At 38.6% G+C, this 24,125-nt stretch overlaps 1 protein-coding gene across 3 annotated transcripts in view; it reads right to left on the bottom strand.

The window, feature by feature from the left end:
- Positions 1 to 24,125, bottom strand: part of MAP3K5 (mitogen-activated protein kinase kinase kinase 5) — a 100,108-nt gene that overhangs the window by 63,761 nt on the left and 12,222 nt on the right. For all 3 annotated transcript variants that reach the window (XM_048296083.1, XM_048296085.1, XM_048296086.1), the window contains exons 2-3: positions 7,241 to 7,380; positions 4,544 to 4,567 (exon numbers count right to left, since the gene is read on the bottom strand). In XM_048296083.1, coding sequence (XP_048152040.1) covers positions 4,544 to 4,567; positions 7,241 to 7,380 — 164 coding nt within the window. The remainder of the gene's footprint in view (positions 1 to 4,543; positions 4,568 to 7,240; positions 7,381 to 24,125) is intronic.

Below are 24,125 nucleotides of genomic sequence, written 5' to 3'. Positions count from 1 at the left end.
CTACTCTATCAAATACTTCCCCTTTACTTTGAGAAGATATTCTTTCCTTATACACCCAGCAATTGCATTCTATTGCAGCCATGTTACATCCTAAATGCTTGTTAAAAATCAGCTTACAGCCTATATGGTCCTTTCATCATATTCGCACAGGAAAAGAAGTTACCAACTTTTTCCTAGGAAAGCATGTGTCAAATATAGTAGTCAAGAATTCAAAAAATTAAAGAACAAGCAATAATAAATACCACAGTTATCATTTTCAACAGAATATTTACTGAAGGCTACATAGCATTTTTGCATACTTGGATATCAAAAATCAAACTGGCCACAAATCTCTGGTTGGCTGGATGAAGAGTACTAAAAATATTTACCCCTATTTCCATGGTGAAAGAAACCAACAGCTAAACATACCCTTCACTACAGTCTTTTAGCAGCAGCTATATGGAGATCCTGAGCTTGCAGATGCCTCTGGAATGCCTCATCCAGAGTCACAGAATGGGTCAGATTGGAAGATACCACAGTGGGTCATCTGCTCCAACCTCCCCACTCAAGCAAGGTCATCCTAGAGCGCATGGCATGGGATTGTGTCCAGACAGTTCTGGAATATCTCCAATCAGGGAGACTCCACAACCTCTCTGGGCAATCTGTTCTGATGCTTGGTCGCTTGCACAGTAAAGAAATTCTTCCTCCTATTCAGATGGAATTTCCTGTGTGTCAGTGTCTACCCATTGTCTCTTGCCCTAGTCCTTGGCACCACTGAGAAGAGCCTGGCTCCATCTTCTCGGCACCCACCCTTCAGACACTTAAAGACATGGATGAGGTCCCCTCTCAGTTGTCTCTTCTAGAGGCTGAATAGGCCCAGCTCCCTCAGCATTTCCTTGTAAGAGATGCTCTAGACCTTTCATCATCTTTGTTGCCCTCTGCTGGACCTGCTCCAGGAGCTGCATGTCTCTCTTGCGCTGAGGATTTCAGAACTGGTTGAGGTCTTCCACTCACATTGAAGGAGCGCTACACCGAACTGTCTCCCAAGCTACATCTTAAACAAGAGGCAGTTAGGAAAGGCTATGGAATACCAGTAAAAATTACAGTCATAGAGCCATAGAATGGTTTGGGTTGGAAGGGACCTTAAAGGTCCTCCAGTTCCAACCCCTGTGCTGTCGCCAGGGGCACTTTCCACTAGACCAGGTTGCTCAGAGCCCCATTCAACCTGGCTTTGAACCCTTCCAGGGATGGGGCATCCATAGCTTCTCTGGGAAACCTGCTCCAGTGCCCCAGCACCCTCACAGTACATCATTTCTTCCTAATACCTAATCTAAACCTACCCTCTTTGAGCTTGAAGCCATTGCCCTTTGTCCTATCACTACAGTCTCATCCCTTCAAGTGTTAGAAAAGCAAAACACTACTAAGGGTGCCCGGCCATACAACACTAACCCTGTTGTTTAATCGCTAACACCTGCAAGTCAGCTGCCCAAGAGAACAATTCCCATTGCCTCCAAGGGCCCTCCTGATCAGGCCACTAGCTGCACTGCAATCTCACACCCCAGGCAGCTCCCGAGGCTATCCACTACTCCAACCTGGTGTAAGCAAGCAGCCTGAACTGAAAGGTGTGCACTGTGTCAAAGTGTAACTTACGGCAGTGGGTTGCAAACCTCATGTAGAATACATGCACATTAAACAATCAGATTCAGCACGAAGACAAATTTTTAAAAAATTGAATAGATCTGCAACTTTCCTCCAAAGGTGGTAAAATTTAAACCGTGGAGAATTATGATGAAATAAAAACTAGTTAGCTAAAACTAGCAAGGTACAGTCATGAACCATAACCTTTATAGCTACATCTCATGACTGAAACTCTTTACTAGTAATTTCTAGAATGCCTCTGCTGCTTGATTGACCTCAAAAATCAGATAACAGCAAAAATTAAACTTGAGCTTTCAACCAGCAAAGTAAGTACCTCATGTTAAGGTATCACTCCCTGTAAAAATGTATGGTTTTGGTATTACTGGAACATTTGGAAAAGGTCCAACTAAATAGATATAAAACCACATATAACAGGAAATGAGCCAATGTTATCTTGTACTGCTCTGCCCAGACAGGCTCCAGGCAGCTTATCCTAGCTATGCAACATTGTATTGACTAATACTAGGAAATACAAATATCCAGTCAGAAGAACAAAACAGTTGGCAATAGATTTTTTTTTTTAATCCCACTTCTTTTTAGGGATACAAGGTTTAGGAAAAGCAAACACAAGGCATTTCAGTTAGGCAGATATATATAGATACACACACACACACACAGAGACACTTGTTTTGGAACCTTTTTAATCTCCTGGTGCCAAGGATACCACGGTCCTGATATGGCTGATGTTTGCATGCTATTAAAAAACATGTTCTAGAACAGCAAGACAGAACTCCTTGTTTATCCATATGTGAATTTCATTTTTTTTCATAATAGTAACGTCTCATGACTGTTTTTGTTAAAGGTGGGCATCAGAGTCATGGCTTCTCAAGAACAGAACCTCTGTCGCACCCATTTACCCAAGAATCTTATAACTTATGAAGAAACATGATTTTTATGAAGCAGGTACTATATTCAATAGTTAGGCATGCACCAACGTTGTGAAAAGTCTGCTTCCAGGTAATTTGGCTGACATCATGACGAAAAAATGAGGAAAAAGGAGACAAAATCAGTTACAGAGCTGCTAAATCCATTTCACTGACTTCCCTGTTCTAATCCCAGGGAAAATACTTCCTCCCAGAAAAGATGTTATGTGGGTGTGCTTGAAAACATCTGAGACTTTCAAGGAACACATTCTTTTTCTGGCATACACTGAAACATTTCTAAAAGTGATAAATGACAGTGTCACAGTAACCTATCCAAATTTAAATGGAAAACAGAACAATCCTTTCTGAAACAGACGAAGGCCAAGTTATCATACCTCTCCTTGAGCTTTGGGGACTGTCATTTAAAAGCAGGACAAGATGACATCTTCCCTTTATTCTATTGTACCAGTCATCTCCTGCTGATTTCCTGCTAAGAGAGCTCTTCCCCCTACCCTCCCAGGATCATTACATTAGTCACACATCATTTTCCCTAGGTCCTAGGCCATCAGAACAAAAACACAGAATGTAATACATTCATTTACAAAAAAGGCCTTACTGTTCTCTTTCATTTTATGTAAAAGGCCTAACTGATCATTTCCCCCACTTTCATTAGAGACAGGCAAGAGATTTCTAGTCTAGCACATCTTTTACAGCCTTCTGTGAGTCTCTGAAAAGCACTTTTTGGTTAACAGCTATACAGAAACTCTATAGGAAAACCTCTTCGCTTTTTTGGTATTTTAACAAAAAAAAAAGTCTGCAATTTAAATTGCAGCATTAGACCAAAGCTCACACTGGTTTTGAAGCCATCTTTAGAAACTCCATGCAGAGAAAAAGAAAGACTGCATCTTTTTCAGAAAGACATATTTCATAGTGGCAGAAGTAATTACTTAATCCATGAATTTCACTGTTAAATAAAGAAGTAAAATCAGGAATGCTGCAGTTTTCATGGCACTGTGGAAAATAAAACCTGGCCAATTTCTGAAATGAAATACTTATCTGCCCCTTAGAAAATTTTATTCAAATATGTGGAATTGTACAGCATGCACATAGCACCTCAGGATATCAGCACAGCACTGACTAACCTCTATGAAATTATATATTAGCAAATGTGGCTACCAGTAAGTCACAAAGAGAAGCCAAGAACAACTCAGCGTGCCAGATACATATTCTGAGATGACTGGCCCTGCTGCTCCAGACCAACCACATTGAAAAAGCAGTGCTCTCCCAGCGACAAGTCTGCCTCCTTTGAACTTGGGAGTAAAAAAGAGAAGGGAGAGTTGCAAGGTCAACCTCAGAAACCAAAGCGGTGCCAAGGTGCAGAAACCTACAGTTTAATGACTGGCAGTCAGACAGACCACCGGGTTCTGCACTGCACTTGGACTAACAGGCTCCAGGACTCAACTTCTAGAAATAAATACACACACTCCCTCTCTTTATAAATATTTTATACATATACATATATATACACATATATATACATACATATATATACACATAGATACATATATATATACATACTTTTTTTTTTCAGAGCTGTAGCCATGGGTTTCTAAAATGAGCAACAGTTTCCAAATGACTCTACTTTCTAATAGAGTTTTTTTAAAAAAACACTAAAGAACACTGTGCAGAAAAACGCAACAGGAAAAAAAAGATAATCAAAATGACAAATGCAAATGGATGTGAAATAATGACAGACAAGTAAAGGCAGCAGAGAAAATATCACTGATAGATAGAGGCAAGGTAAGAAGTGAGCCTGGTACCTAGCAACCAAGTGATCTACACAGACTTGCTGCTAGAATTTCCAGAATTCTGCATCTAACTCTGTAAAAATACAGTAGGAGAGTGCTAAATGATTCAAGTGGAAAACAGAATATAAACAACATTAAATGAAACATAAGTTTGGAATGTTTATAATTCAACTGAAATCCATACATCATACTTACATTATTCTTCTGGCAGATAATTTCCTGAAATAAAAAAGAAAAAAAAAGAAAATAATGTTGATAGCACTAGGAAAGACATCTGATCAGTAAGACTTTCTAATATTGTTTGCACACATGATAAGAAAAGGTTGGTTTAGAGATGTTTTCTATGCCTGTCAAATCAACATAAATGAGATATTGTCTCAGGAGGGACAAAATTACTATGGAACCAAGTAGATACATACAACTTATATATACATAAGAGCGTACATACTGTCTGCACGTGTATATACATATATACACATACATAGATGTCCCTCCATTTATAAATTTGCCTAGAGGCATGATGTCCAGAAGTTTTCTATTAATAAACACCTATTCATATTTGAAAAGTCAAATATAGTAAGTAGCATTTTGCTACCAGGAGAAGCAACCAAAAAGAATAGTAAAAGCAGTATTCATATGAGGTTTTAAAATATTCCAAAACTGCTTGAAATTCACTTGGCTCTAATAATCAGATGCAAAAACCACATCTTCACATTTTCAGTGTGGATTTTCAGAGAATTAGAAGCATACACAGATGGAAAGAGCTGATTCCTGCACACTAATCCAGGTGGTACAGTGCATGTGTAAACCACTTCTGAACAATGATCTTGCTTCCAGCAAGATTTGTCAGCCAGTTCTGATCCCAGAAATCAATAACCATAACAGATTTATCAGATAGCTATGCCTCTGCCTCTGGGACTGGTGAGCAGCTTCACCAGCACAACAGCATTAAAAACAAACACAGCGTCAAACCAAGGCACCTCATACTTTCCATGTTGCTTAAGTCAGGCTTCGATAAAACTGCTCTTCTCCCTGTTGAGAGGGCTTGCTTCACACATGACTGTTTCTAGCTTTCCAAGCGCGGGTCATAAATGTCTGGTCAAAACCCCCAGCATGGACAGGGACATCTTTGACTAGATCAGGTTGATCAAAGCCCTGCCCAGCCTGGCCTGAAGGTTCATACAGAACATTTCACCATCAAAAGCTTACTTACATTGCTTTATGCCCTGACTGAATCACATGCTGCAGTTCTGTATTTCCTTCATTTTCAGTTTTTGAATTCCCCCCTTCTATACAAGATTAAAACTGCACATGCTTTCCTGCATTGCTTCTACTCTTATCTGCTGGCTGTAACAAATACAGGAACAAACGCTGCCGCAGAAGGTGTCCCAGCATGCCGATAGCTACTTTTTTTAGGCAGTTACTAAATAGTATGGAAAGGGTCTCGCTCTTTGATGGCTTTCCTACAGACTGTCAAGAGCAGAAACACAGGCCCAGTTCAAAGCTAAAGGAAACTGAAGGGAGTCTTTCAGTCAGCAGAGTACTGGTGGCAACTGTGACATCCAAGCCTCCCTGCACAGAGCTGGGCTTCCACTGATGCCAGTGGGAATCCAGCATGTGACTCAAAGTCCAGCCTCTAAACTAGTAGCCTGGTGCCTCATCCCAAGTGATTCTTCAGTGGGAGTTGGGTATTTGGCTCTTTGCCCAGTACAGTGAAATTCTGCTCTGCTTATACTGTAGATCATTGTACTTACACAATTGAATTCAATTCCCAGATACATCTTTTATCATTAGCATTATTTTTAGAGCTTTTATCTGTATACTCTTTTGTGTGCAAAAAGAAAGGAAATAATTGGATTGCAAGTGGTCCAGTTAGCTGAGAAAATCTGAAGGGAAAAGCAGGGAGAAGACACTGAGTTAATAAGCATGTCCCTCCCAAATATAGGGCCAACCTAAAAAAAAGGGGACAGAATCAAAACCAAATAGCCTGCACTTGCCAGAAGCAGTGGAAGCAAGCCCTTCCTGAGAGGTGGTGGTGCCCAGACTGCAGTCTGACTCACCAAGCTGCTCATTGTAAATGCTGCTTCTCAGCAAAGCCTAGAAGGGAAGCGCAAGAGTATAAAACACCTCCTGAGCAAAGCCAATGCATCTGAGAGAGGGGAAGTAATTGAAAAGACTGCCATCCAAGTTGTCTATCCTTTCCCATCACGGAAGTTACTAAACCTTTCGGATAGTTGCAGTAGGAAGCAAGTATCAGGTCCTTGACTGACACAACTCACAGCTCCATAGATTATCTTAAAACACCCTCTTGCCTTAAACCAAAGTACCATACTGTGCACTGAGGCGTGAGTTTTGTTTTTACTGATTCCATTACACTGCTGGTAATCTCCAGCACAGCAATCTTGCAGGTACCTGATGCAAACAGCTGTAACTCAGCAAGACTTAGCAGAGGGTATCTGGAGGTCCCGTAAGTTTTGGCAGAAAACTGCTAATTTAGACAAAAGCTAAAACCCAAGGATTATTTTGCTGCCTACACACTACCACTCTCACAGGATCTTTATTACTGTAACAAACACCAGTAATTCCCTTGAATGACAAAGTCATGAATTTAGTTTCTCATCTCAGATTTGCCAAACTTCTGTTTCCATAAACAGCCACTTAACACCTAGGTATTTAACTGACTGTGATCAAGTAACCTAAATCTTTCTCTTTAGAAAACTAAACTGAGTTTTACAGCATTGCATTGTAGACAACTTTGCCAGGCCTCAGAACATTTTTGCTCTTCTGATCTGAACCGCAAGTGGTATGCATATTTCTTACAGAGAGAAACTATTTCAAGTGTTAGACTAGCTGTCACTTTCCCCCCAACCCCCTTTTTCCACCCAGAGCTACCTTCAGTGACTGCAGAGACTCTGCATTTGTGTCACAGTAGAGGATAATGTTGTTAGCCATGCTGAAGCTCTCCCTGACTCCCAGGTGGTAGAACAGGGAAGGCTGACGGAAAGCATCACTCATCTCTACAACAGCAATATCTGCAGAAAGAAATGAAAAACATTATTGTCAATGCTACACATTTCTGACAGTCAAGTACTTCTATGTCATGTTTCTTCACACAGTTTAGTCTGATAAGAAGACCTGGCTTTAAATAGGAAATAAGAGATCTAGAGGGATTTCCCCATTTTAGCTATTATGCCTGAATTTTAAATATAGTCAGCAGGATGTGGTTTAGTTTTTTTGTATTCCACTATTACTCCTCTATTTTTTTCTTTAAGTGAGACCTTAAAACAGTAAGAAGAGATAAACCACTAATCAAGAAAAGGAAAAAATTTCATTTGCTGTCTTGAGGAATAAAATCCGCTTGGTAAATCTATACATGGTGACCGATAACCTTTGGTAAAAATAAAGGAAAAAATTACATTTGATGTGTTTTTACCCTCTGTGCAAGTTGCAACAAAAATTCATGTAAACTATGTACATCACTGCAGAACATACTGTATAGATTCTGTACTAGAACTTTGGAAGAAAACAAACTGAAAGGTAATGTTGCAGTATAAATACCATTCAGATCTATTTTGATTAATATAGAAAGATGAGAGAGAGAATGAGAAAAGGACAAGGTACAGATGCAGAGAAGCAACAAGGAAGTGAATATGTAAAGCCAAAGAAATCCCCATATAAGTAAAAACTTTACTGTGCAGAGAATTCTGTTCATAATAAATTTTACCTGCAGAAATAAAATCAAGCACATGTACAAATGCTTACAGAACAAGGAATGTAGTCCACAATTTCTCTTAAACTATGTGATTCTATTGGCCAAATTCACACCAATATCAAAATATAACAAAAGGCAATTAATTATTTCTGCTCTTTGTAAGATTTCTGTTATACCAGGCAGCATATTTCCAGTGCAGAAGTCTAGTAGAATCAAGAGAGCAAAGCAAGAAAACTGACACATCTCTACCTCTTCCACAAACACCTTTCTGTCTTTTCGCCCAATTAATTTTTTTATCTTTCAGAAAAAACCACAAAACAGAAAACCAAACCCAACTCAGAGAAACATGCTTCTGTTAAGAGTAGGACAATAAAAGCAGCCTGGTTTCCAGTATATCTCTGTGCTTTTCCCTTCCTTTGGATGCTTTCATGACTGAAAATACAGATAGCAAGACAAGCTCTGCAGGGAAAAAGCTTATGTACCCTCAAGTTTCTCTACTCTAATTAATCTAATAAGAGATTCTACCTCTAACCACAACTTTCCACCTCACCTGTTTACTTAGATCATCAAAATTGAAATGAAGATATTAAATAAAAGATAACCCCTGTGGCTCTGCTCTCAAATGGGGAAGCAGTGTCTCTCCAACTTGTTGAAAACTAGTACCTTTGAGACATCTACTCTTCAGTAATGTTTTTCTGTAACTGGCCTACAGGCTTATAAATTATTTAAAAACATGAAGGAAGGCTAGATACACACAGGGGAAAGAGCAAACATTTGCCTATACAAGCTTAGGCTCTTCAAGAAACAAGATTAAAAGAGAGGAGACTAATATGGTACAAAAAAGGATATTTTTTCACACTTAAAAATCTAGTATTAAATTATGTTTTCTAAAAGATTCATAATTTGTGTTCTAAGCAACCCCCTCTGTCCAATTTCACAAAAATATTTGCAGTATGGATTCCATCAAATTTGATTGAAGTAAAAAAGGCAGTACACTGCTAAGACTACACATAAACTCACTTCCTTTAATTTTAGGAAACTGAAGCATCACAAAAGCCAAACAAGAATGACAGTACACCACTATATTTTGGGTGAGATTAGGCTTTGTTTTTCTTCCAAAAGTTGCCATAACACAAGTTATATTTTTAACTGCTCTTATTCACATAGAAGTCTAACCTTGAGCAACTCTAAATCTATGGTCTATATCTGTTAACACCAAGCAGGAGGAAAATTTGCGCAACTTGCCATGACTTAATTCTGCAATCTTGCAAGATAATGTGCTCTCACTAGAGTTGCAAAACTAAGATTAAAAGAGAAATATTACTTTAGATGGAGCCTGATCAAAGCCATATTACAAAAAACACTTGAGAAATCCTATGTTAAAATGGCAAGTTCCTAGGATCATGAAGAAGGAAAGAGGAACTCAAAAAAAATGATGTGTGTATATATACTACTGTCAAGCTGGCCAAATCCATTGAACAGAGTCTGACTCAGGGCCACACTGTAGGAAACATTCTTGGGTCCTGTACCATCCCTATCACAGAATAATAAAATAAAATAAACCCCAAACCATACAAAAACCTTGAGTTACTTATGCAGAGGAGGGAAGGACCACAGGTAAAGAAATATTTGTATGAAAAATTACACCAAGATACTGGCATAAAATCTTTTGCGATATTTCTATTTCTTATGTAACTAAAGAGGATTTCTTTCCTTAGCATGTCAAGACTTCTATGAAATCCACGTCTACTGGATAATCTCATTTGATAGATAAAGCAGTGTCTTCCTTAGAACAGGTTCATCTTCTGTGAAGCTTTCCTGCTCACTCTAGCAGTTATGTATTTCAAGATAAAGACTCATGACACAGCCCAGATTTCTCAAGTTCGGGTTAGGCCTCAGGGCTTGTATCACAATTTCCAAGGGGAACAACCTAAACCTTACCTGCAATTCCAACAAGCCACAAAAGGTATGTGCACTTTTGGGATCAGCTGTCAATTCAAATAAAAAACATCCTAAATCAGCTCTTCTGACAGACCTGTTTCTGACTATCTTTTTTCACAACATGGGAGAGAAACTCCTCTGACCAAAGGAAGGATCAGCATACTGAGCACTTGACAGGAGTGCAGAAGTCAAATACTGTGTAGCAAATGGAAGCTTATTTGGGATTTAAAAAAAAAAAGAGAAAAAAAACCACCACAGAGAAACAGGAGTGGTAATGATTCCTACAGAGCACCTGAAATGTACCATTGAGTACACCACAAAACAGACAAACACTATATTCAGCTACATAAAATATATTTAGAAGTTTAGCAAAGATGAGCAAGACTGATGGTTTTAAAGACAAATCTACATAAAAGTATACATACATATATCAAAATTCTCCCTAGTTTGAAAGAGCCAGGGTTTAGCTAAACCCAAAAGAACTGTTTTGTCATCGATACATAAACTGCCAGAATCCTGTATATCTGCTTCTCACTCTCATTTTTCCCAGATGAAATTAATTCAAACATACTCATGCAAGAGAAGATAAGTTTTCTAAGTTTCATTGGAGAACACAGTTTTGTAAGTAGCAAAATGGTATTTCAATAAAGGTGGAGTAATCAGCTCTACAGTTATACTGGAACTACCCCCTTCCCAAAACATCTGTGGTTTGAGTTTCAAGGCAAGTAAAAACCTGATCAAGCACAAGAATCGGAGTAGAGCTCTCTCAACACCTCAGCCCTCAGGATGAAGCACTCTGAAGACCAGGAACTGACAATTCACTTCAAACACTCTTGCATACCTTCAGCGTTGCAGCAAAGAAAGTCCGTTCATGCTCCAGAGACTAATGAGTAGGGTGGGTATGGAAGCATACTTCATAAAACACTAAGAAAAGACCGAAAAGTGCAAGAACTGCAATTCTTGCAACCTCACAGGTTACAAGAAAGTGAAATTTAGTTCTGTGCCCAAGACCAAAGTACGGGATAAAAGTTACTCTATCTCATGAAAGTAGACCAGGTGACAGATCGCTGATACTAAAGAAAACAGGGATAGAACAGTTTTTACCTCTTCTAATCATCTTTGACATTACAGAAAGTCTTACAGTAAGTCTTGCAGCAAATTATTGTCTCTTGATAGTTTATGAGCAATAATGTTAAGTCTAATCACAACCTTCTCTCCCATCTCCTTCAACAACTGGTATGCCTAACTAGACAAGACAAATGTATCATGAACACAAGACTAGAGCTTAATTCACTCAGGCCTAGGTAGCAAAACCAGCACAAATACAGCAGGAGGCAGTTTAGTGTGCATATCCTAAATCACCCTGAGCTCTGCCTGCCTGCTGACAGCAGCCAAATTGCTTCTAATGAAGCTGCCGATGTACACATTAGCTGAGTAACCACACAGTGAGCTGCAGACACACCAACACCCACCCAGCCATCACAATCCATGTTATTAGGCTAACTAACATCCACACCAACAATAGCTTGAAACACACTGTCACACATTCAAGAGAACAAAATATCACTGCAGAGTAACTGGCTTCTTATTACCCTGGGAAACAAGATTCATGGATTGGAATTGGAGGCAATTCATTTGACCCTTTTTGCCTGAGTACTGGAAAAAGTACACATCTCTGTGAAGTTCGGCATATATTAAAACCATCTTACCAATCATTCTTACTTGAGATGTAAATCCACTTTATTCTCTTTAAGCTGTCTGTGCAAAGACTGAGAACCTTACATACAAAATCTCTAATTCACTTGTCTTAAGAAATGGTAAAAACTCAAGGGTATACACATTAACACGGCCAAAACCCAGTAAGTGTCCATTAGTGGATATAGAGCCCTTTGCTCTTGGCTATTAGCCATGCCTTTAGTCACCAAGACAGTGATAAATGAAATGCAGCGGTCAAAGTCCATCTCCTACTCATTATTTTAAATGTAACAGGGCAAAGAAGAATGTTTAAACAAGTGCTCTGAGATACCAGATACGTACGCCCTACTTTTTGATACTACCTGCTTACTACAGTGCTGCCAGGAAAAACAATGAATACAAACAGAGCAGCTATACAACAACGAATGTTTATGTTTGCTATTATCTTCTGATTAATTGGTATTAAACATGTGATCATTGCCTTGCATTCATTGTCCCACAATTAATCGGGGAAAAGGAATGATGATAATGGCAACTTCTGAGACAGACCAGGATTTTGTGTTCTTTTCCACTTGAGGGTTAAAAGAGTAAGATACTGTTCTGACAGAGATACAGAAGAAAAGAAAGGAGGGCAAAATTTGTTTTGGTGCAAGTCTGAACACCAAACATATTTCGTATTGCAGTAGCAGCTCTGTTCAGCCTTAGAATAACAATATGATGACACTTACTATTGGGCAAACTCTCAGAAACAAGCAAGGAATATCCTTATCTACTTCAAATTCTGTATGATTCTCTGTGCTTGGCATAGATATCTTCCTGTTTATCAGGGACTGCCTGCATGAGGTGGGAAACCTGCTTTGGCGATCCCAGCACGTCAGTACAGATTGGTATTTCTGGTTCAACTGTGCAAACCACAGTGCCACTGACTTGTCAACAGCACTGGAACCAGACATTTCCTGTCAAGAGTGTCTCATACGGCTCCAAGTCCGGAAACAAATGATGGGAGGCACTGAGGTGAAAATACCTAAACACAGGTGAATGGCTCCCAGGAAACCAGTCCAGCCAAGCCAGTCTGTTGGGAGACACTAACCAAAAAAACCTCAGACTTTATAAGGGTGTCTGAGGCTTGAATATGGGGAAGGAAAAACAGGTAATGATGGTACAGGTAAGTTAAGTATGTCATATACTAGAGGAAAAGCAGGGTATTTGTAGAAGCTTGAATTGATGTTCGAAGTAGGCTTAAGGGCACCAAGACAAAAACATGTGATGGACATGAGCTAGTTCTTGTCTAGTGAAAAGCACTATGACTTAGGAATCTTACAGTAATCCTGTCTTAAGCACTCTCATTTTTATGCAATGGAAGCAGAGATCCAGCATCAATGAAGTACAGATCAGAGCCTGTCCTGCCACCTACTCAAAAGGGAATTTCTGAGCACAAATTCCCAGCAGATACAACACAAACCCAGCTGTCCGGTGGCTGGTCCCTTCCCAGATGCTGCATAACACAAAGTAGAGCCAGAAATAATCGGAACACTTAATACTTGGCCAAAAAGCATCAAGTTTCCTTTGGATACAACAGTATCCAAGTATTTTGCCTTCATGCTGGTATTAAGAGTCCACTGTTCCTTGAATAGCTAAACTGAGTTGAGCTGCTTTTGAATTTCAAAGTGAATTTCTACACCTAGACTCACAAGCAAAAAGGTATGATTTCACTTCAGATAAACTCATCAAACAGTTGTTACTGTTAGGGGTGGTTCTGACCCTCTTCCACGTTTGTATCAGATCTAGTGTGGTCAATACCCAGTGAGACAACTCAGTCTATCTGTTTGCTTGGAGGGGTGGGGTGTGTGTGCAGGATCAGTTGACTCCTGGATCAGTTAGATGATCTCACTTTCCACCCACACAATCACTAAGAAGGCACCAGACACCACAATATCTGCAGGGATGCAACTGAGTACCTACTTACCTCTGCCTGAGAGTCACATATTGTTCCAATGGGTAAGTAAATTTCAATCCTCCATACAGACATGGGTGCAACACCCACTTGTTCAGGAACCCCATATATAATACCACAGGAAGAAAAGTTCCTTGAGGAACAATACAGAAAATAAATAAAAGCACACTCACACAATCTACCTCATGACAATAGGCATCTATAGCCATACTGATAGATTGTAAATTGAGTATGTGACTCAATTTAGGTCTCTAGGAGACTGCTCAATAACAAAAATAAACTATCTAATCACATAAAAGCAATCTTTCTTCTTTTTAAATCATTATTAGTTTTTTATTTCTTTCTAGTTAGGGTAAGAAAGAAGAACTACTTAAGTAAAAGGATGACAATGTGCAAGAGCAAATATAAGCTGTGCCTGTATAAATTTAAACCAGAAATCACAAGAAAGTTCATAATCTACAAATCCAAATGTCCTGGAGCACTCCCCCCAAATGTTTAACTGATTGGTCATGATCTGTTATCACATTGCAAAACTTGCACCCTGTCCCACAATACGTCGAGGTGCTCCTTAGTAAAACTCGTGCAAATTTATTCCTGGCAACTTTTATAGCTAAATGGCTCAGATCATTCTCACAAAATCAGATGTGAGACTTCACCAGGCAGAACCATCAAAGCAAGGAGGAGAGAAAAACAAGCTACTTTTTTTTTTACAACAACAGTATTCTAGACCAAGATCCCCCAAGTGAAACTCTGGCCTTTTTGTCTGCACTATGCTTCAAAGATGCAAAGGGGAAAGAACCTCTTGCTTCTGTAATCAAAAGCTGATGGGAGATAAGCCAAAGGCAATTACCAAAGTAAAACAGCAGAAGCTGGCAATGAACTGGTAACACAAAGAAAGTTATAACAGATGTTGGAAAAGGAATGAGACAGGAAGATGTAGATGACAAACAATAAAGGGTTGTGTAGGAATTAACACATCAAACTACACACCAAAACCTAAATCACTGTGTCAATGATCTGAAGACAACTGAAACAATATAGAAAGGCTTCCAGATGAAGAAAAAGAAAAAAGAAGAAAGCTTGAGATTCAAAAAATCCACTCCTTCTTGGCCCAAAACAGGATTGTAATGTTATCACATGATTCCAACCCCCAATAATTCAAAAAACCCACTCTCGGCTTGATGCATGTGGGAGGAACTCAGCATTAGGCAAGAATAAAAGATGACAAGCAAACAAAGAGCCATTTATTTAAAAATAACCTCAATATGTTCAGGCTCACTGCATCTGTATCAATCCTAGTGAAACAGGCTCCCTAGTACCAATAACACCAAATACTAAAGATTACCTTAACTCTGAACTTTGTATCAGAAAAAATACTCAGACCTCAACGGGATAACTACGGAAGCTCAGCTGAAGACAGCAGTACATTACAGGGCTAGTGTTAGGATCTGTACCAAACATTATTTAAACAATCCACAGGCACAACAGCAGAAGTAGTCCATGAAAACAAGGCAAGCTGTAGCAAATCAGTACTTCTACGTTTGGAAGTTTTGTTCAAAATATCTTCATGATTGCAATTTTTTTTCAAAGAAGACCAAACGCTCCTTTGGCCTGAACAAGATCATAAGCAGGCAAAAGCCCCCTAAACAGATAAATATATAAATAAATAAGGGATGTGGCAGTATTTGTGTGGTTATTTTGATTTATGTTTCCATGTTATGTGTCTTTGAGATGCAAGATGAAAGAGTGATTATTCATTCTCTGGAGAAGTGACCGAGCCTACCCAAGAAGAAAGAACTTGTAAGAACACAAGTGAGCCAACAGAAAAGTTCAGAGAAGAAAGGAGAGTCCTATGAAAACCCAACAGCCAGGTCTCAGGGGTGGTGGAAAGTTTTCCTAAAGTTTAAGTGAACGGTAGAGTTTGCTACAGCTCCAAAGCTGCAGAGATCATTAAACCAAAGTAGGAAACAACAATCCACCTCAAGGACAGGATGGGCAGGAGAAAAAGCTGATTAAAAGTTCTTTTTATTTCTGTCTTTTCTGTTCTGTTTATTTTTGACTTAGTGACCTGAAGTTTTCTCCATCTAAGAAGTCTTCCAGCTTCTTTTTTTCTAAAATCTCACTATTTTCACTTACAACACAGTTATATATTTGGTTCCTTTGTTCAGCTCACTGTGACAAAAATGTCTAGGCAGATCCACTTCCAAACTTCAAAGTCTGAGTTTCAAGTCTGAGTTTCATTGCAGCAGCTGGAGGGATCAGATCAAAACTGTTTAGCTAAGTATTTCTTCTCTGCCAGAAGCCAGCAGGCAGTGTTGCAGAGATACTAAGAATGAGCCAAGTAAAGACTGAGCTTTATTAGACAACAATCCAGACACATTTACAGAAAAATGCTGAGCTACCTAGAAAGCTGAATATCAATAACTAATTTAGTGCTCAATATTACGTGAATAATTAGAGCTGCTTTTCTTCATGTATGTTACTTTGCATTCACTATCACTGAACTTCAGCTGTCCTTTACCTGCTCATTTGCCTGCTACCATAAAACTTTCTGCATTTCTTTACTGCCTATTCTTTAAAGTTTTGACAAGCCTGCACATTAGCAAACATTATCACCACCCTTTTCACCAGAAAGAAATTTCCAGATCAGCTGTGAAAAAAAGCCAATTCAAAAAAGAAAGTACAGAACAATCCTTTCAACAGCCTGTTTTTCTACTGGCAACCTTGCTTCATTGCAAAAATTACCTTCTGTTCCTTTCCTTTAAGAGTCCACTTATCTCAGGGTTATAAGGATGTCATCTCCAGTCATTTTTTCCCTTTAAGAGTATTTAGTAAAGCATCCCATCAAAAGCTTTTTGACAACTCAATATACTGTCTTAAATGGATTACCCTTAAGTACAGGCTCATAAGAAGAGTGTGATTTCCTTCTACAAAAAAGCCACTTGAACTCCTCCTTGCTGCCAGATTTTACCCATGAATCTAAATGATGTGTTCTTTATTTATATTTTTAACCCATTTGCCCTAATGTAATACCAGTATAATCTCCCACTGCAATGCTGCCGACATCAACTAAACTCAGAAGTCACGCACCATAATTAACATCTCATCTTGTTTCAGTCAGAGCTCCTTGAGAACTTCTGAGTCATCTTTCCATACTTCCTATGGCTTGTTCATTGCCTTGATGTTCATTTTATCAGCTTATTTTAAAACATCTTCTGGCAATTTAAGTCTGAGGTAGTTCCTCAGCCTTATCTGTTTAAAGAAAGTCCTTACAATAGTATCAGGGAAGTTGCACTATTCTCAACTCTTCCTTTTCCACCGTGACTGCCTAGGATCCCTACTTTGCTCCCTGTTGATGAAGCATTCGAGAAAGACTGAAAAAAACCCAAACAAACAAAAAACAAACCAGTCTTCAGCAAGTATGACTCAACTCTTTGGGAAACTAAGTAAACTTATTAAGGCTTACATGCATTTTTACACATTTTTTAACTTGTTTCCTCATCTGAACAGGAGTTCTCCTTTCAAAGGTCATCATTCCATTCCTTCATCTTCTCAGCAACTCCACCTGCTGTGGATTACTTTAGAATTTCTGTTGATAAATAGCACAAATTTTCTGGAAGGAATTTTCCTTAGGATATCTTTATGCCATCCGAAAGCTCTTCCTCTTTACAGCTAATCCTTTCAATTTCTTGTTAAGAAGCTTGCTCATTTTTACATAGGTTCTACTAGAAATGTGGCCTGCACCAAGAGGAGCTAAATGTCTAAGACAGACTGTAGACCCTTCTCGAGAAGGCCAGAGCCATGTCCATTAAGCCACTGAAAAGACTCTGGAAGTGCTTCTAATTCAAAGATGCAGAAATATTTCTTATAACATTATTTTCAAGTCATGAGAGTTAATGTTTTCCAACCCAGTGATACCAAAAATGGTTTAAACTTAGCAGACTCATGAGCAGCAAGTACAGACTGAAAAATAAATACAAGCATTTGAAGATTATGATGAACAGCATCTGGAATGCCTGTAAAAAATGGGAACCTTCCTAAGCTTCTGAAAACTTGGAAGCAGATTTTTTTCTAAGAGATATAAACAAACACATTTGTTAAATGTCTTTACTTAGTCATGGAAATACTTCCATTCTAAAAAAATCCCTATTTTTCATAAATAATACAGCATTTGAGTATTTTGGACACCAAGTTTCATCATAATCAAAAAACATACCTACCTCTCCTGGCTCTCGCCACCCTCTCCACAAAAATCTCTACATTGTAGCATTTTCACTGCAACGCCCAATGTTTTCCCGTGAACAGAAAGGCACTGAGAAAACTAATTGCCTGAAGGCTTTGGAATTCACATGCCATGTTTTCTGATAAAAAACACCATCATCTCTTAAAAACATCACAATCTTCCCAAAAAGGAAAAGGAAAGGAAAGGAAGAGCAACTTCAGAGCCACATGGTACATTCTAAAGCATCTGAAAACTCAACAGCCTGAAGAGTTTCCAAGTAATTTCATGTGCACACAATACATAACAGGTCTTAGCAAACCCATCCCTCAGGAATGTTAGTCCTTTTGAAGACTATTTAACTATATCCTTTTATGGAAAAATGCTTCTTTTAGCTTCTTCTAAAGCTGCTTACAGATAAGAGTTAGAAAGTCAAAAATTAAAATGAGTTATTACTCCTTAATAAATCTTTCCTTCCATTCCTGATTTTAAATTCCCTTTGTTTTTGTTCTGAAAAGACCCTATCTAGTCAGTCTCCATCTGCATGGAAACAACTCCATGAACGATTCTGATAATCCATTTTTTCCCTTGTCTGTGTCTTCCACCAAGATACAAATTCAGTTTTTCAAATGTGATGAGCAAAGACGCATGTAGTAAAGATATGACATATCACAGATTTATACAGCAAACGACTCTTCTGGTTTTTCCTTTCTTTCTTTCCTTGTGACTCCTGACAAGTTTTATTTATTACTCCTGTGAGGTTTTCAGAAATTTATTCACAACAGCTCTAACCTCTGTTAGAAACCACAATAGATTAAAAAATAAGCATACCCTGCAGCATTTAGTAATTTTGTGTCTCCATCTCTTCATTTGATTTTAAAATTGGTTTAGTGACTGCACTGACCAATATTTCCCACAATAAACCTGTATAAGCACTAGTTTATCAATTGTTTCCTTGCTCACAGATTTCTAGGTAGCAATGCATGTTCTTTCCCTATGAGCACACAGCAATGAATTTATTATTGCTAGCACACAAATTTATTATCATTTATTGTCTATTTGCAATGTACTAAATATTTGTTGCTTAAATTCAAAAGATTATGTCTACTTTTCCCATACATCTGCATCTTACAAGGTCTATTTATGTCCTATTTCAAAGAAATCCTTGAAAAAACAGAAAGGCATATCAGTATCTGCTTCCGTACCTAATATACCTCATCCATCTCCAGCTCATCCTTAAAAAAAAAAAAAAAAAAGATAAAACAAAACAAAAGAAGCCACCATCACTTTCTTTCAACAAAGAAAGCTGTAGAATTACAGTTAAGCTGCTTTTTCCACTTAACACTACAAGAAAGCTTCACAAGTCAAACATGATTTGAAAGCAGGTAGGACACCTTCATAGTGGTTAGTCAGACTTTAGTGATCTGTAAGTCACAAGTACAACATTTACACACAGCCTTCCTTGCAATTCAGCAGGAAAAAACCCACATGCAGCACTCAACCACTCAAATCAATTTACTTCAGTCAACACAGGTGAAGTGCAGAATAAACAACAGGCACCTGATCAAACCAAATTTGAAAGATCCCCTGGGCTCCACCAAAAACACTGTAAAAAAGTATCAACTTCACACAGAAAATAAAGTCTTAAATGTAAAGACAAGACTCTAGTTTGGAGTATGCAGAAATTAAAAAAGCAACCCTCCACCAAACCAGACATACGTCACTAACATGGCACTATAATTTTCTTCTATCGCAACAATTCACAAAAGATGGAGCTGGAATCAGTGTCCTGCTTTGCAAAGCACTCTACGGTGCAGACTTACGTAATCTTGCCCTGTAACACAAAGCCTCAAATACTTATAAAAATTTAAAGCACCCTGTTAGAAGGTAACAAGGACGAGGCGTTTATACCCAGCAGAAAGAAGTAAAGTTGCAGCCTTGTATACAGTTGCAGACATACAAGTTACAAGATTACACTATGGTTGCCACGTACAATAAAGCGTGGAATGGATGTCCTTTAGTAAACTTCATCTCTCATCAGCTCCCAAGGACAGCAATTACAAAAGCCTAGGATAAAAGTTCAGACAGAAACAGATTCGTCCACTCTGCTTTACATAGCTTAAGTTCATCTCTGTTTTGCACAGACCAAGCTTGAAATTAATTTCACAATTTGAGCTATGACTCTTTGCTTTAGCTTACTGGAGAACAGATGCACAGACCAGAGCTACCCCTCACCTTTCAAGACTGTCAGAGTAACAGTGAAAGTATCAGTAAAGGGGAGAGGAGGTGATACACAAATTATTCTTATTAAGGAGGACAAAACCTCCCACACTAGTTTTCTACCAAAATAACCACATGTGTGCACATAAGTAGTTACTTGGTATTTAAGTTACTGGAATATCACACTCAAAATTCCTGAGAAGCAACTACTGAGTTGCAAATTAATACAGAAAATACTACTGCTCACACCACCACCATCTGCCTCTAAGGCAGCACAGACTGCCCAGCCTCACAAGTAACTGCACTATTGCATCCCACAACAGAAAACGGATATGACTCATCTGAGTTAAATTCTTTAACGCTTGACATGATTGCTGCTAATTCTTGCAAAACGAGATTAAACAGATCTGATAAGCATTTGGCTTTGTCAATGGTAACTCCAGGTGGCCTATGATAGCTATGATTCCATTCTCATTCAATTCTGTTTTACAGCAAGAACAGCCTTGGATTACTGCTGCTTCTTACTCTCTCTATTAATTCAAGATTCTCAAACTTTACTTCCAAAGGCAACCCATCTCTGCATATGATTCCAGTACCGAAAACTACTTTTATACAGCTACAGCACTAATTTAGAATTACTGCAGTACAATTTAATATCCAGCCACTGTGTAAGAGTGTTTTAAATTTCAGATTTGATGTTAACTATCATGGATATTCTTGTCTTCTTAACAGAAATGAGTCATATCTAAATCACCAGTGATCACAATAGCAGCACATCTGATCCAGCCAGCAGCTCATAAACTCAGGAACACTGAGTTCTCTCCTCACCTTTAGCTACGGTCTACTGGTGAGTCATTTACTCTCTATCCTTTTGGTTTCATTCTCCTTAAAATGATGAGATGGTTATCTGTTCCCTCCATAAAGTGCTTTAGCATCTTATAGATGAAATCCTTAAGTAAATACATTACCCACAAACGGGAATGGCCAGCATCACAGCTAGCAGAAGCAAAAAAAAAGACTTCAAGATAAAGCACTTGGAGCACTGTAAATGTTGAATTCCACTCTGAAGTATTTCTATATGGACATTCACCAAGCTAGGACAGTGCTGAACTCCATGTATAGAAAAAAAAATATTGTACCAGCAGCACTTTTGAAGCAGAACTAGCACTACAAATGAGGTTTTAAGTGACTTGCATTGCATCATATTTTTGAGTAAGAACAAAGACTCCAAAATAGAAACACAAGCAAACATTTTACTGGAGAAAATAGCCTACAAAGGAATCCATTACCTATATTTCTTAAATCACAGTAGACAGCAAAACCTCATGCTAGCCAGCTCACAACTGAACCAAGGAAATGATACTAGAAGAACCTTATGAATTCATCAATTCCAAGTGCCTAAATCAGTGGGGCAAGAGAAAGTTTGATGACTGGCATAGGCTAGTAGAGCCAAAATGGCAGGAACTACCATTTGCACATATAACAGGTGATTTCCCTAATCTTATACTCCTATTCCTTCTGTATTCTACGTACACATAAAAATGTTTTCATTCCAAGTAACTTCTGGAATACAGTTAATATTCTAAGTGTTCTAGTACCAATTAACTAAAATAACTCAGTATACATGATCTCACTGCAATATTTAACATAGGCTTCAACCACCATTCAACCTGCAGTGCTGAAATGGTAAAGGTAACAGCCATTTATGTTAAAAACAGAATTCTTTTTTTTCCTACAGCAATTATTGATGCAAACAGGAAAGCTACATGGATGTAAGTCTGAATAATTGCCATCAAAATAGATATTCAGCTTTACACAAACTAAATAACACACAAAACTGGTAGGAAACCTAGCTCAGTTTGCATTTGAAACATATAAACACTTAAATTCTCATGCTTCAGGCTCTTCACCTTCTATCTATAGAAGAGAAAAATAAATATTTAGGATGAAGAAACACTTGAAACACTGGGAGGAAAAAAGTGTAGCCACCACCTACTCACACACTCATTTTTAACAGAGTAATCACTCTCCCACAGAGATTTATCCAAAAATACTTGGATATAAAGACCAGAAAATTAAAGCACAAACTCTAGGAAACAATTTTGCCAGCATAAACCAAGTCATTTACAATATCATAAGTCAAAAATTAAGCTCCTGAAATTTCATTTGTTTCTTTTGCAGTCAACCTTCTTCATTTACAACACTGAAGGCTTTTGAGTATAACTGCAGGGCAGTTACATTTAAGCAGAAACTAATAACTGAAAAATATTATATCTTTTATCAAAAAAAGGAACTGAGATGTGCTCTCTGAGTTATGCATTAGAGTTTGACTGAAAAACCAAATGATTAAATGGAAAACGAAATTTTTACATCATATTCAGTTGTAACATTTTGTACATTTCATGCAGATACAAAGAAACTGATGATCCATGCTGGAAAAGATGCACAAATGCTGTACTTGCAATCTAGTTCTATATGGTGAATCTGAAAGATTCCTTTTCAACAAACAGCACATATTAGCAGGTTATTTGCTGAATGGCTATTAAGGCCTAAGACTTGCAATAGCTACTCACTGCCCTTAATTCAATTTAAGGGCCTCAAGAAGACTGTCAACTTGGAAGCTAAGATAGCTGCTGGAATTGTGCATTCACAAATGCAGTATCTTTAACTCATCTTCCTGAACAGATACAGCACTGCAACCGCACTTCCTCAGCTCTGAACAAAAGCTTCAAAGCACACTTGTTACACCCAAACTAGGAAACCAGTAAAGTGATGCTGACTGATTAAACATGGTCCCAGGTCCCACTTCTGCCTCAGGACCAAGTGGCTTGGAATGGTTTACATCAGTCTTAAATTCTCCTAGCCTCAGGTTGCTTGCTTCAGACAGGCCACTAGGAATGCTACTGAGGCTCTACTTATTGGCACAGACCAAAAGCATGCCAGAAGTGATAACAGCTTAACAGCATAGGCCACTGAACTCTGGTATCCATGTGTAGAAGCCTTGAAGATAAGGGGACTAATGTGTATGTCTCCGAACACCAATACCTGGATAACTGTGGAACCAGCCAAGGACTGTTGTGAGAAAGAACAGGATGTGGCTGGAGAAGGGGGCCATACAGAGATAGGGCAGCACTTTTCCAGGACAAACGTCCTTGTTCTGGCTCCTGGAGAGAAGCACAACACAGTACAGTGCAAGAGCAGGAATGAGGTCAAGAAGTGGGCATGGACTATAGAGGGGGATCAAGACCACCACAGACCCCCTAAGCCCTCTGACCCATTTCCAGAAAGGTCTAAAAGAATGGACTGAGCATGATAACTAACTTGCATAGAAAGTGAGAAACTTATCTCCGGAGCAGAGAAAACTTATCTATAAAAAGGTACCCCCACAAAGTCCAAGTGTGTGTGCACCCCAGAACCTTGGTCACACCATCATCTTGATCAACACTGGAGCCAAGACTGCTGATCTCTCTTCCTTTTTCCCTCTCTCTCCCTCTTTAACCCATCTCTCTCTCTCTTCATTTTCACTCTACCACTTTATCCAAAACCCACTACTGTTGCTTATACTGGGAGACAGCGGACTAACGTACCAATTTCCATGGCAAGTGTATAATCTAATGAAACTTTGTAAGCTTTTGCAGACCCTCTGACTTTTGTCACTCCTTTTGACCATAAGCACGTACGAATCTTGGGTGCTCCCCTTAAGAGTGGGACATCACACCACAAATACTTATTTGCTAGCAAAGATGTAGTCGAAATTTCAATTCAGGTGGCAGAATCTTTGAACTTTCAGATGATGAGAAGTCCTCAAGTTTTTGTTGTAATATAGAGCAAAACTCAGACAATGTTTTCAAACCTTCCTGTAAACTGAAAGTATCTGAAAAACATCAGACTGAGAGAACAAACAGCTGGCACAGCCAACATGAAATACATTCCTTAGCCACCCTGACCGGAAGAGGAAAGGATATGAGGCAACCCGCAAGGAGACAAGATCAAGAATAACATGAAGCCACACCTTTAGGCAATCTCAACACAGGTT

Source organism: Corvus hawaiiensis, chromosome 3 (genome assembly GCF_020740725.1).
Source record: "Corvus hawaiiensis isolate bCorHaw1 chromosome 3, bCorHaw1.pri.cur, whole genome shotgun sequence".
In the NCBI taxonomy this organism is placed as follows: Eukaryota; Metazoa; Chordata; class Aves; order Passeriformes; family Corvidae; genus Corvus; species Corvus hawaiiensis.
Note: the sequence above shows the minus strand (reverse complement) of the source record. Positions and strands in the feature narration are given on the sequence as shown.